Below are 12,814 nucleotides of genomic sequence, written 5' to 3' on the forward strand. Positions count from 1 at the left end.
CACAAAAAGGTGGTGAAAAATGTGGACATTGCTGATTCCTGTGAGGGTTGAGTTTAGGGGAAGGGTGGGGTTAGGGCAATAAAAAATACAGTTTATACAGTATGGAAACCTATGTAATCTATCTATTCAGAACTATTTCCCACTATTCACAAAAACAAACATTTGTGTGTTTTAGAAAAATAAAACTATGAAAATCGTCGTAATTAACAGGACGTGGAAAACGTGGACTTCTATAATTATAAAGATAAGGGTGTTTAATTATATTACATTTGAATATAAATGTATTTAAAATTTAGAAAAGAATTATTAAAATTAGTCGGTGTAGCCAATACAATTGAAGATTATTATCACGGAGTATTCACTGAACATTAGAAACAAAAGTCTGTGAATTACGTAATCAATCAATGATGACGTTTTTGGCGTCTGAAGTATAATGCTGTGAGTGACGTGATCATTGTTTATATGTTAATATTAATGAGTGGGCGGGACAGAGTCGCGTTACTGCATGTGTATTAAAGCTTTGTACACTTGCTTGTTGAAACAGCGTCTTGTGCTAAAGAAAAGAGGACCGAAGTCACTGACATGTGCTTCACTTTTTATTGAAGGACTTCTGTGGGGAAAATGTTGTTTTTAAAGAAGAACGTGTCGTTAATTTATTGTTTATAACATGCGATGGGCGGCGACGGGAGTAAAAATAAGGTAGGAGTGTTTATTGCTCTGTCACACCTCACATTGATGGAAACGGGGGAATATTTTTGTACTAAACGCGGGTGTACACAGTTACAATCGTCTTATTTAAATATTGATTTATAAGACAAAAATAGAGGCTAAACTATCAGTTTCATGAGGCAAAATTACACGGACACTTGAGACGTTGCCAGTTACCCAGTCAAATTTAGTTGCTGAAGAACTAACAGATGTGAAATCTACACAATATGTAGCAAAAGAAGAAAACATAATTAATTAGACAAATTCTATTTCAGTTTACGTCCTATCTCGTTTTGCATATTTTGCACAATTCATATTACGTCTACATTAACAAAAGTATGTATGTTGGCACTACTGACACAGCAGGCCCGTAGCCAGGGGGGGTCCGGGTGGTTCGAAAGACTCACCCCTCATTGGCAAAGGTCCATAATTTGTCCCATATGAGCTCATTTGTCCTATTTTTATTGCTAACCCATCAAAAAAGTCTTTAAAACTAAGCAGAATCCTCTGTCCAATGCAAACAATTATTTTTCACGAGTCCAACATCCATCTGTGCAAGAAACATTATCTGACGTAAGTTAAGTACTGACCTACTGTATTGTTGTAATATAAAGAAAACATTCTACATGTCATTTTTATTCTATATCTTTGACCTTATTCTTGAAAGAAGAAAAAAATGACCATTAAAAAGGTGTGAAGCACCAAAAGCGGCCCATATTAAATATATTTGAATACTATTTTGGGTATTGTTGTGAAGCTCTACATTATTAATATGTTTTATTTGTTACTATGCAAAGGGCCAAATTCTGACTGAGGAAAGTTAAATGTGCTGGCCAGTTTGTTGTTTGGCTAACAAATGACAATAGACTACAGTTTTTAATTTTAAACTCTTAATAGATTCCTATTTTTTTATTAATGATATATGATGTAATAAACTTGTATTTAAAAAAAAAATCATATTTTTTTATTCCAAATAATATTTTTGATACATCAAAAAGTGTGGTTATAATGACAAGCTAATCCAGCTAAAATAGTGCTTAAAATGTCACTATAATGCAGTATTTAATCATAAATGAAAAGAAAATGAGGCAAACAATTGCAAATAGAGCCACTTTTTGAAAAAAAAAAAAAAAAAAAAAAAGTACAGTGCCTGTATAGACAGACACTTGGGGAAAAAAAGTTTAATGAATAATTTTCATCTCTCACAATTGAATGTTTTCCACTACATATGCTAAAAATATTGTTAAAATCTACCAAGTAATGTGAAAGTAGATTTTTTACATTTCTAGTGTGATTTAGGAATAGAAGGCAACAAATTACCAGCAGGGACCACTAGAGTTTCCACTAAAACCAATACAATTCCCATTATAGGCCTTTTTAGCAGGGGTGCCCAATCTTTATCTTATGAAGGACCAAAAACCCTACTTGATTAAGGCTAGTGGGCCGATTGTAAATATGGTTGCCATACAGCATTTTCTTTTATAATGTGCTTATTACAGTAAAAACAAAACAATCTCATTTATAACAGGATTACAGTTTTTGTCTTGATTTGCTCGCTGATGTTTTCTGCGTAGTCCTCTATCCATGGAGTGACAGAATTTGCATTTTAAAAATCAGGTCCATTTACAACATTTAATTGAAACATTTAATTTCAGTTCACTTTTTTGTAGCTCAGCAATAAAACAAACAAAACAGGTTACTTCAAATTAGAAATGATGATCTCTGTTAAAGGCATTCACACCAATCCTCTCCATCATTCTCCCTCTGCTCTCAGATGAGATGGTGGGCCGAATCAAAGGATACAATGGGCCAACTTTGACCCGCGGGCCCTATTTTGGGCATCTCTGCTTTAAAGGCACTCATTGAAATATTCATTATAAAAACCATAGAGTGTTACTACGAGGTTTTTTTTACAAGACCTTTGGACTTTTATGACTAAAAAGAAGAAAAAAAAGCCACTTTATGATTTTATGACTTTAAAAAAAAAATTATAGTTAATGTCAATGATATATATATATATATATTTATTTGCCTGATAAAGGGTTAGCCAATAAAACTTAGATGTTCTTTGAAGATGTTGAATGTTTCTTTTTTTAACAGGGTTGCTTGTAAATATTACAATAAATTTGAAAAAGAAATGTAAAAGATTACATTTACTAAGAAAAAACTCTCATTATTGGAAATTGTAACTACCCATGTAGCAAATAATTCTGGCCCAGATTTGGCATAACTATGGAACACAAACATGGTCCGGGTTTCACAGAGGTGGTCCTAAGGCGGCACTCAATACCTGGGCCAGATAACAAATGTAGTATTTGGCCCAGATGTTAAAAATGTATATGTGGGCCACGTAAGTTTGGCCTATCTTGACCCACTTTTAAAATACATTTATATTATTTTGAGTAAAGAATAAATTCTACCAATCAGGTTGCTACGAGAAAAAGCATGGCCATAAAGCAGAATGCTTCATGGTTTATCAAATTCAATGCAGTCGTGACACACCAACAAATCTGGCCCAATGCAGGTCCAGTTATTGGTTATTAACTTGGCTGAAGCTTGGCCCAGATATGGTCCGTGTTTGGCCCTTGTTTGGAATCCAGAACTGGTCCAATCATGTACCGTAATTCATTGCAGCATGGGCCAAGCAAAAGCTGATTGTGTGGGCCAGATCTGGGCCAGAGAAATTGTGCTATGTGGGAAGAAATGTCCTCCATTTTACACATTCAACACATTCTCTAAATAAAAATATACTACAAAAGCACAACCATCATGTTGCTGATGGTTGTCATAGTAATTACCTCATTAGGGGACCAGGGTTGGGTAGATTAAATAGGCACAAAGTACTTTCTGAAACATAACCCTTACACATTTTTTGTATTAATGTAATCAATAAATCAAAGATTTTGACCATAGATCATTGAGCATATTAAAATGACCATTTTAGAAGGAAAACAAAATAATTTAAGAGGTAACCTTTTAGTTGAGAGGTTTCTGGCTGGAAAAAAACATCTATTACATAAACAAACATTAATTAACCTAAAAATTACATCAAGAATAAAAAAACATCATTTGTAAAAGCCATTAGACATGGTGTAGACAAAATATGGCACTACTTTTTTGTCCAGTATTTTGTCAGTGTTTAGTTTAGTTTATTTATTAATAAAGCACAATAAAACAACAGTTGTTGACCATTGTGCTCTAGAAACCTAAAAACAAATGATCAAAAAATAGACAGACAAAACAACATAGAATACATCCAACATACCACACATCATTAACGATAAATAACAAGACACCAGATAGATATAATAGGATCAATTTTCTCCCAATTTAAAAGCTCTTTCTAGAAGGTGTAGTTTAAGTTTCCCTCTGATCAAAAATTCATTGGAAATTGTTCTAACGGACATAGGTAACCCATTCCAAATTTTAGGACCTACTACTGAGAAAGCCTTTTTTCAATTTGGATCTGGGAATATCTAGCATTTTCTGGTTCGATGACCTTAAACATCTGCCAGATATTTTAACAGTGATAAGATTATAGACAGGGCTGGGCAAACTTGGTCCTGGAGGACCGGTGTCCTGCACAGTTTAGCTCCAACACTAATCAAACACACCTGAACATGCTAATCAGTGTCTTCAAGATCACTAGAAATCTATAAGCAGGTGTGTTTGATTAGAGTTGGAGCTAAACTGTGCAGGACACCTGCCCTCCAGGACAGAGTTTGCCCACCCCTGTTATAGACAGATAAGTCGGAGCCTGGCCATTTAAAACCTTAAAAACAAACATAAAAATTTTTAACTCAATTCTAAAACATATCGGCAACCAATTTAGGGAGCACAGAATAGGAGTAATGTGGCTAAACTTTTTTTTTTATTATTATTTTTTAGGTTTTTTTCGCCTTTATTATGACAGGACAATTGAGAATTCAGACAGGAAAGCATTGGGAGCAGAGAGAGGGGAAGGATCGGCAAAAGACCTCGAGCTAGGAATTGAACTCGGGTCGCTGTGAGCATGTTGGTGCTATATGTCAGCGCGCAGTACCACTAGGCTACTGGCGCTGACATTGGCTAAACTTTTGCAACCTAGCGTGCATGTTGGACCACTTGAAGACGATTTATATAGGATTGGCCAATACCCACAAAACTTAAGTTACAGCAGTCCAAGCGTGATGTGCTTTTGTGCTGCAGGCTTCTTCATCGCTGGTGAAGAGGAGATCCCTGTCCTGTCATCAGGGCTTTCTGTCTGTCCCGGCTCAGCTTGTTCATCATGGTCTATTTAGACGCATCGGCCAGCGCAGAGAATACCATGTCTCTGAGCAATCACAGCCCTCAGACTCAAACCCAGAGGGCCCTCAAGTGGACTGGACACTGCCGGGCTTTATTTCCATCTTCCTGCCGGAGTTTCCTCACAGATTTACTAGACAAGCGCATTTACAGGTACATCACTGGCACAAGTATAATGTATGTTTCCACTTTTTACAGTGGGAAAATTAGCTTTATGTTTCTTTGGTGCTGGGCAAAAGCTAATCACATCCAAAATAAAAGTTTGTTTTGACATAATATATATGTTTGTGTTGTGTATATTAATTATTTATATATAAATACACACATGCATGCATTCATTTGAGAAATTATTTATTCATTCATTCATTCATTTTCTTTTCGGCTTAGTCCCTTTATTAATCTGGGGTCGCCACAGCGGAATGAACCACCAATTTATCCAGCACGTACGCAGCGGATGCCCTTCCAGCCGCAACCCATCTCTGGGAAACATCCATACACACTCATTCACACTCATACACTACGGACAATTTAGCTTACCCATTTCACCTGCATGTCTTTGGACTGTGGGGGAAACTGGAGCACCCGGAGGAAACCCACGCGAACGCAGGGAGAACATGCAAACTCCACACAGAAATGCCAACTGACCCAGTCGAGGCTCAAACCAGTGGCCTTCTTGCTGTGAGGCGACAGCACTACCTACTGCGCCACTGCGTCACCTTGAAATTATTTATATTTAGAAATAAAATATATATGTATATGATACAAATTATATAGAAATTAATATATTAATGCACCCCAAAATGTTTGCATAGTTTAGTTTTTATGTATGTGTGTGTATTACACACACACACACACACACATATTATGTCTAAACAAAGTTTGTTAAAAAAATTAAAGGGTTCTGCTGACATCACTGCGAAAATCCCCCTTTTGGAAGCTTTGTTTTTAAGAGTGTTCATTATTTTAATTTAGTTAATAGAACTTAATTGATGAATAACATCTATTTATGGCATTATTTTTGAAAACATCGTAACTACTGAAGGTTCCTTTAACCTTATACAGTAACGTAGCTTTGCAGGAAGGTTTCGTTGAAGTACCTTCTGTATATATGCTTCATTCCAGAAAAGCTAGGATTAGTATTTTTCCCTCCTTTCTACATGAAAATAACATCTAGAATGCTGCTAGAACATGATGCACTGAGGTTGGATGTGGGACATTTCACTGCTTAAGTTCCCAGCTCTGACTGTATCTGAAATGCAGCATTAGTCTGTCTCAGTTTGTTCCGGATGAAAGACTGGATGATGGTGAGATCAGACCTCTGTGTACACCTCTGCCTGCTCTCATACTCATTCTGCATACAGAAATCTCACTAGATTATTACAGATAATAGCAAAAACAATGCTTGCAAATGTACATTAATATTTCTTACTTGCACAGTACACCGAAAGAAAAAACTTTCATCCATAAAAGCTTTGTCCGGTTTCCCCCACAATTCCAAAGACATGTGCTACAGGTGAATTGGGTAAGCTAAACTGTCCGTAGTCTATGTGTGTGAATGAGTGTGTATGGATGTTTCCCAGTGATGGGTTGCAGCTGGAAGGCATCTGCTGCGCAAAACATATGCTGGATAAGTTGGCAGTTCATTCCACTGTGGCAACCCCTGATTAATAAAGGGACTAAGCTGAAAAAGAAAATGAATGAATGAATGAAATGTAAAAGGTTATATTATTAGCCCCTTTAAGTAGGAATGTAACGATTTACCTGACTCACGATTCAATACAATTCACGATACTAATATCACGATACGATTTAGTCAAGATTTTTAAACAATTAAAAAAAAAAAAAATTCTTAAATGCATTTTTTTTGCAAAATAATAAATTTTCTACCATAACTAAATTGCTATTTTAAAAACAATAATAAAAAAAGAATAATACGAACTAAAGAAGACTCATTAATATAAACAAACTAAAACTGTGACTGTGCTGGGATTTTACATTTGTAAAAAGAAATATCAGTGTATCTATGTTTTCTGGCATAAGCTGAGGCCTTTACACATTTGCAACAGTTTTTTGCGTATAGACGTCTGTGACAGTAGTTTTTCACTGTACTGATGGTTTATCTGCATCATATTCGTTGTTCTGTTAGTGCAAGTAAACGTCTTTTTGCAGTATTCGCACAGTTTGTGTTTAGTCTGGCACACTTCACCCCTGTCATTTTTGGCCCAATCCCAATTCTACCCCTTAGACCTTCCCCCTACCCCTACCCCTTGTTTTACGCGTTCACGTGAAGGGGTAGGGGTGTCCCAATACTCTTTAGCTTGAAGGCGTAGGGATACCCCTTGAAACTGATTTTTCAGGACCACCCTCGAAACCAAGAGAAATTTCCCAGTTGCCACATTATATCGTTTTGATAACATGATAAAAAAATAGCACAACTGGAATAACTACAGCAGTCGCCATCGTCTGATCTCATGTAAAGCAAGAGATCGCAATGACAAATGATGACGTGTGCAGGTTCTGTAGTGGTGTCTCATTTTCTAGGGGTAAATTTTGAAGCCCTTTCTCTTCACACTCTGTTTCAAGGGCCAAGGTGAAGGGGTACAAAGATAGAACTGGGATTGGGCCTTAGTTTGCCACCCCACCTCTTGCCCGCCACTGATATGCAGGTAAAGCGACAGTAAACACAGCGCCCCCTCTGTTCAAAACATGTATTGCGATTTGTTCAGCCTTTTCACCGGTTTATATCGTCAAATATTGGAATGGATTTTCAACTGGCTCACGGTGAATCGTTACATCCCTAACCCTTAAGAAATAATTATTTTTTGATTGCCTACAGAACAAACTACTGTTTCCCTAATTCCAACGACTTGCCTAATTAACCTAACTAATCTACTTAAGCCTGTCTGTCATCATGGCAAAAGGAATTAGTTATTATAAATTAGACTATTGTGTTTAAAATTGTGTTAAAAAACACAGGAGGGCTAATTTTGCCTTTAACTGTTTGTACTGTATGATATCTTTCACATAAAATGCATTAAAGAGCCTCATTTCAGGAGTAGTCTCTTTAAATCCTTTGATTACGGTCTATTTTATCATTATAGACTAAAGACTCTTTTCTCAGATCCTTGGTTTTATAGCTAAAGGCTGGTTCGGTCCAATCCTGAAGGTGAAGGACGTGTCTAAAGAGGAGACCTATGCCATTAAGGTGATTGTTCAGAATCCTCTGTCATTTAATGCCATATACCCAGTCCACTGCATCTCCTTTAATCCAGACTTTCTGCTGTCACTGTCGGTTAGGTTTTACCCAAAGCTGCAGTTCTGAGACACGGAGTCCTCCAGCAGTCCAAGGAGGAGGTGATCATTCAAGTGAGTCACGCTGTCGGCCGGGGCTCGTCTGATCTGGTTCTAACTGCATCCACAGCGCCGACTTCCTCTCAGTCAATGCCCTATGAGCGTGCATGCACACATTTCATACTTCAATTGTTTTTGTTCACGCAGTTGCCATTAGGATTTACTCCCACTTCCTCTCAGCGCCTGCGCTCATGTCCATCTCATTTTGTGTTGTCAACTGTTACGTTGTAGCGACAAGTCAGACATCCTTTCCTGCTCAGTCTGCGGGAGTGTTGGCAGAGCCAGAGCAATCTCTTCATCAGTGAGTCACTGCACGTACAAACTCTCATTCTGCTTATTTTCATGTGTTTTTAAGCAGGGGGCTTCACACTGGGGTTCGGGGGTCTTTACAGTTTTTCCTCAATCGCTTTGGCTCAATTCTTGATTGAATTTTTTCTTTTTAAACAATAAGTTCAAACCTAAGAACAATAAGCTTACTGTTCACTTCAACATTTTTACACAAAAGTGTAGCTTATTTATTGTGCCAAACTGCATTATTAATGAAATTGCTAAATTAATGTCCCAAAATACACACAGTGATCAGAAAAAAGCAAATATCCCCTCCTCCAATCTCCTACCATTGGTTGACTTAATGTTGCTGTTTTGTTTTTCTTATATCCTTGCATGAAACTTACTGGGTTTTACAGATTAGTTTGACATTGAATATAGATGTTAGCAGCGGAGCTATATTTAGCCCTGGATATTTCTAGAAAGATCTGCTCAAAGTTGAAAAGTTTGATCCTTTTCCATCCAATTTATCTGGTTTGTTCTATATATTTTTGTACCTAAACCTTTCTTTCCATGCATCCTTATATATGAAATATATATATTATATATATATTTATATATGATTCATTTTTCATATTTATGATTAATTTCCTATTAGTTTGTTATTGTACATAGTTTCATTATTAATGTTAACTTAAACGCTGTAAACTTAAATCTGTTTTATTAATAAACTAAAAGTGATTAAAATTATATACATGACAGAAGCATGTATTACACAAACTAATGTATAATTCACACACTGTTTAAAACCCCTTCTTTAATGGAACATTTTACACAAAAGTCTAGTTTATTTTATTGTGCCAAACTGCATTATTAATGAAATAGCTAAATTAATGTCCCGAAATACACACAGTGATCAGAAAAACAAATATCCCCTCCTCCAATCTCTTACCATTGGTTGACTAGATGTTGCTGTTTTGTTTTCCTTATATCATTGCATTAATATGTGAAAATGGTTGGATTTTACAGATTTGTATGACATTGGATATACAGTAGATCAGGGGTCACCAATCTCGTTCCTGAAGGTCCGGTGCCCTGCAGGGTTTAGCTCCAACTTGCCTCAACAGGCCTGCCTGGGTGTTTCAAGTATACCAAGTAAGACCTTGATTAGCTTGTTCAGGTGCGATTGATTAGGGTTGGAGCTAAAATCTGCAGGACACCGGACCTTCCAGGAACAAGTTTGGTGATCCCTGCAGTAGATGGTAAGAGCGGAGCTATATTTAGCCCTGGATATTTCTAGAAAGATCTGCTCAAAGTTGATCTCATTTGATCCTTTTCCATCCAATTTATCTGTATCGTTCTGTATATTTTTGTACTTAAACCTTTCCCTTTGTGCATTCTTCCCTCCGCGTCCATTGGCCAGTGTGATTTCAGAGACTTAATCATTGTGTTTTGTCGTCTTACTTTTCAACGTCTCCCTCAGTGACCCTGTGACAGACTGAAATTGTGTCACGGTCTCGTGATTATGTTCAGAAACACTGTCTCCAGACCACATCAAGGCCAAATGAAGTTTGAACTAGAAAAAGGTGGTCTGAAGGTCAGGCAATCAGTCTTCTGTCACATCGTCTCAGTCATGTTTTCTGCCTTGTGTGTGTGTGTTGTGTTCAGTGTGTGATTACTGCAGCACTGGAGATCTCTACACTTACTGGACACTGAAGGGCTTGTTTGAGGAGATGTATGTTCGAGTGTTTGCTGCTGAATTGGGCTCTGCTTTAGGTGAGTTTTAGTATTCAAAATGAGTAATTTCGGGCTTGGCTATATATACAGTGCTGTGCAAAAGTTTTAGGCCAACATTAATTCTGTTGTTTTACTGACTGTATAGTGAATATATATGACCATTTTCCGCAGATAGTTTAGATAATAAGATAGTAGGTAATAGTTTTCATTTTAAATTTAATTATCCGCTAATTGCAGTGAAATGCTATTTGAATGGATGGATGGATGGATGAATGGATGGATGGATGAAAGGTGTGTGTGGAAGATAGAAGGATGGATGGATTATAATTGATGGATGGATGGATGGATGGATGGATGGATGGATGGATGGATGGATGGATGGATGGATAGATAGATGAAAGGTGTGTGTGGAAGATAGAAGGATGGATGGATTATAATTGATGGATGGATGGATGGATGGATGGATGGATGGATGGATAGATGAAAGGTGTGTGTGGAAGATAGAAGGATGGATGGATTATAATGGATGGATGGATGGATGGATGGATGGATAGATAGATGAAAGGTGTGTGTGGAAGATAGAAGGATGGATGGATTATAATTGATGGATGGATGGATGGATGGATAGATGGATGGATGGATGGATGGATGGATGGATGGATGGATAGATAGATAGATGAAAGGTGTGTGTGGAAGATAGAAGGATGGATGGATTATAATTGATGGATGGATGGATGGATGGATGGATGGATAGATAGATGAAAGGTGTGTGTGGAAGATAGAAGGATGGATGGATTATAATTGATGAATGGATGGATGGATGGATGGATAGATGGATAGATAGATAGATAGATAGATAGATAGATAGATAGATAGATAGATAGATAGATAGATAGATAGATAGATAGATAGATAGATAGATAGATAGATAGATAGATAGATAGATAGATAGATAGATAGATAGATGAAAGGTGTGTGTGGAAGATATAAGGATGGATGGATTATAATTGATGGATGGATGGATGGATGGATGGATGGATGGATGGATGGATGGATGGAGTCAACCCCTTAGCGTGACTGTATATAATGATGCTTTACTTAATTTAAAGAGGAAACAGTTTTTTTCATGCAGCTGTCAAGTTTAAAATTTTGAGCTTTTTAGCTTTTCATAAAAACATGTTCTCAGTCTAATATAAACATCCAAAATACATTTACATTTATTCATTCAGCAGATGTTTTCATCCAAAGCGACTTACAAATGAAGATAAAAGAAGTTGTACAGAAGTTGACAAGTATTTTCTCCTCCGAGCAAACTGAAATGAGAGAGCACACACAGAATTGCACAGTGTTCTTAAGAAGTATGTGTTGCTTATAAGAAGGTGTCTGGTGCATATGGAGAGGAGAGAGTGTGTCACTTACAGGTGGTTTGTCAAGCCCACTCAGCCACTGTGTAAAGCACACTCAGAATTGCTCTATATTACCAAATAGCATGATGTTTGGTGCATATGGAGAGGAGTTTTGTTGCGTTTCATCAATTTGAGTTTCTCAAAACTCTATTTCAACAGCACTTACTCCAAACATCAGTTTTATTCATATCTGTGTTCTGAGGTTGTTGTTTTTTTACCAAATGATTTGTTCATACATAATTTGGCTGATTGTATACAACCTTTGATTCAAAAGAAAAATATTATAAAGTCTTCTTTGTAAAAATCTTTGACTCTAATATTCTTTCAAAAAAGAAACAAGACATGGAAACCTGGCTTCATCCAGTGTTTAGATGTTTGTGCTAGAAATGTATGCAATTTAGTGCAGATTTAATAAAATAATACTCATTTGCATATACAGTGGAAGTCATAATTATTAGCCCATCTTTTAATTTTTTTTCTTCTTTTTTTAAATATTTCCCAAACTATGTTTAACAGAGCAAGGAAATTTTCACAGTATGTCTGATAATATATTTTCTTCTGGAGAAAGTCTTATGTGTTTTATTTTGGCTAGAATAAAAGCAGTTTTAAATTTTTTTTTAAAACCATTTTAGGGCAAAATTATTAGCCCCTTTAAGCTAATTTTTTCTCGACTGTCTACAGAACAAACTGTTGTTGTACAATAACTTGCCTAATTACCCTATCCTGCCTAGTTAACATAATTAACCTAGTTAAGCCTTTAAATGTCACTTTAAGCTGTATAGAAGTGTCTTGTAAAATATCTAGTGTATTTAGTGACTTCAACTGTATTTAAATATGACATTATAGATAATTTTTAATTCAACAAAATGTTTGCAATTATTAAAGTAATGAATCAGCTTAAGAAATATGGTGATAAATATTAATTAATTGTGTTAATACTGAGATAACCTTTACTTTTTTATAATTCCACCTGCAGTGTCTGCTCATGATTTGTATTTAAGCAATGTAAATGATTAAATGTAATGTAGTGTGTTTCGTGGAGTCAGTTTCACATACAAGTG

General features: G+C 36.3%; 1 protein-coding gene across 1 annotated transcript in view; it reads left to right on the forward strand.

Moving 5' to 3' along the window:
* Nucleotides 1-672: 672 nt before the first annotated feature.
* Nucleotides 673-12,814, forward strand: part of rskra (ribosomal protein S6 kinase related a) — a 20,979-nt gene continuing 8,837 nt past the window's right edge. The window contains exons 1-6 of the mRNA XM_056474281.1: nucleotides 673-699; nucleotides 4,897-5,145; nucleotides 8,114-8,197; nucleotides 8,290-8,358; nucleotides 8,575-8,644; nucleotides 10,279-10,386. Coding sequence (XP_056330256.1) covers nucleotides 673-699; nucleotides 4,897-5,145; nucleotides 8,114-8,197; nucleotides 8,290-8,358; nucleotides 8,575-8,644; nucleotides 10,279-10,386 — 607 coding nt within the window. The remainder of the gene's footprint in view (nucleotides 700-4,896; nucleotides 5,146-8,113; nucleotides 8,198-8,289; nucleotides 8,359-8,574; nucleotides 8,645-10,278; nucleotides 10,387-12,814) is intronic.

This window comes from Danio aesculapii, chromosome 15 (genome assembly GCF_903798145.1).
Source record: "Danio aesculapii chromosome 15, fDanAes4.1, whole genome shotgun sequence".
Taxonomy (NCBI): Eukaryota; Metazoa; Chordata; class Actinopteri; order Cypriniformes; family Danionidae; genus Danio; species Danio aesculapii.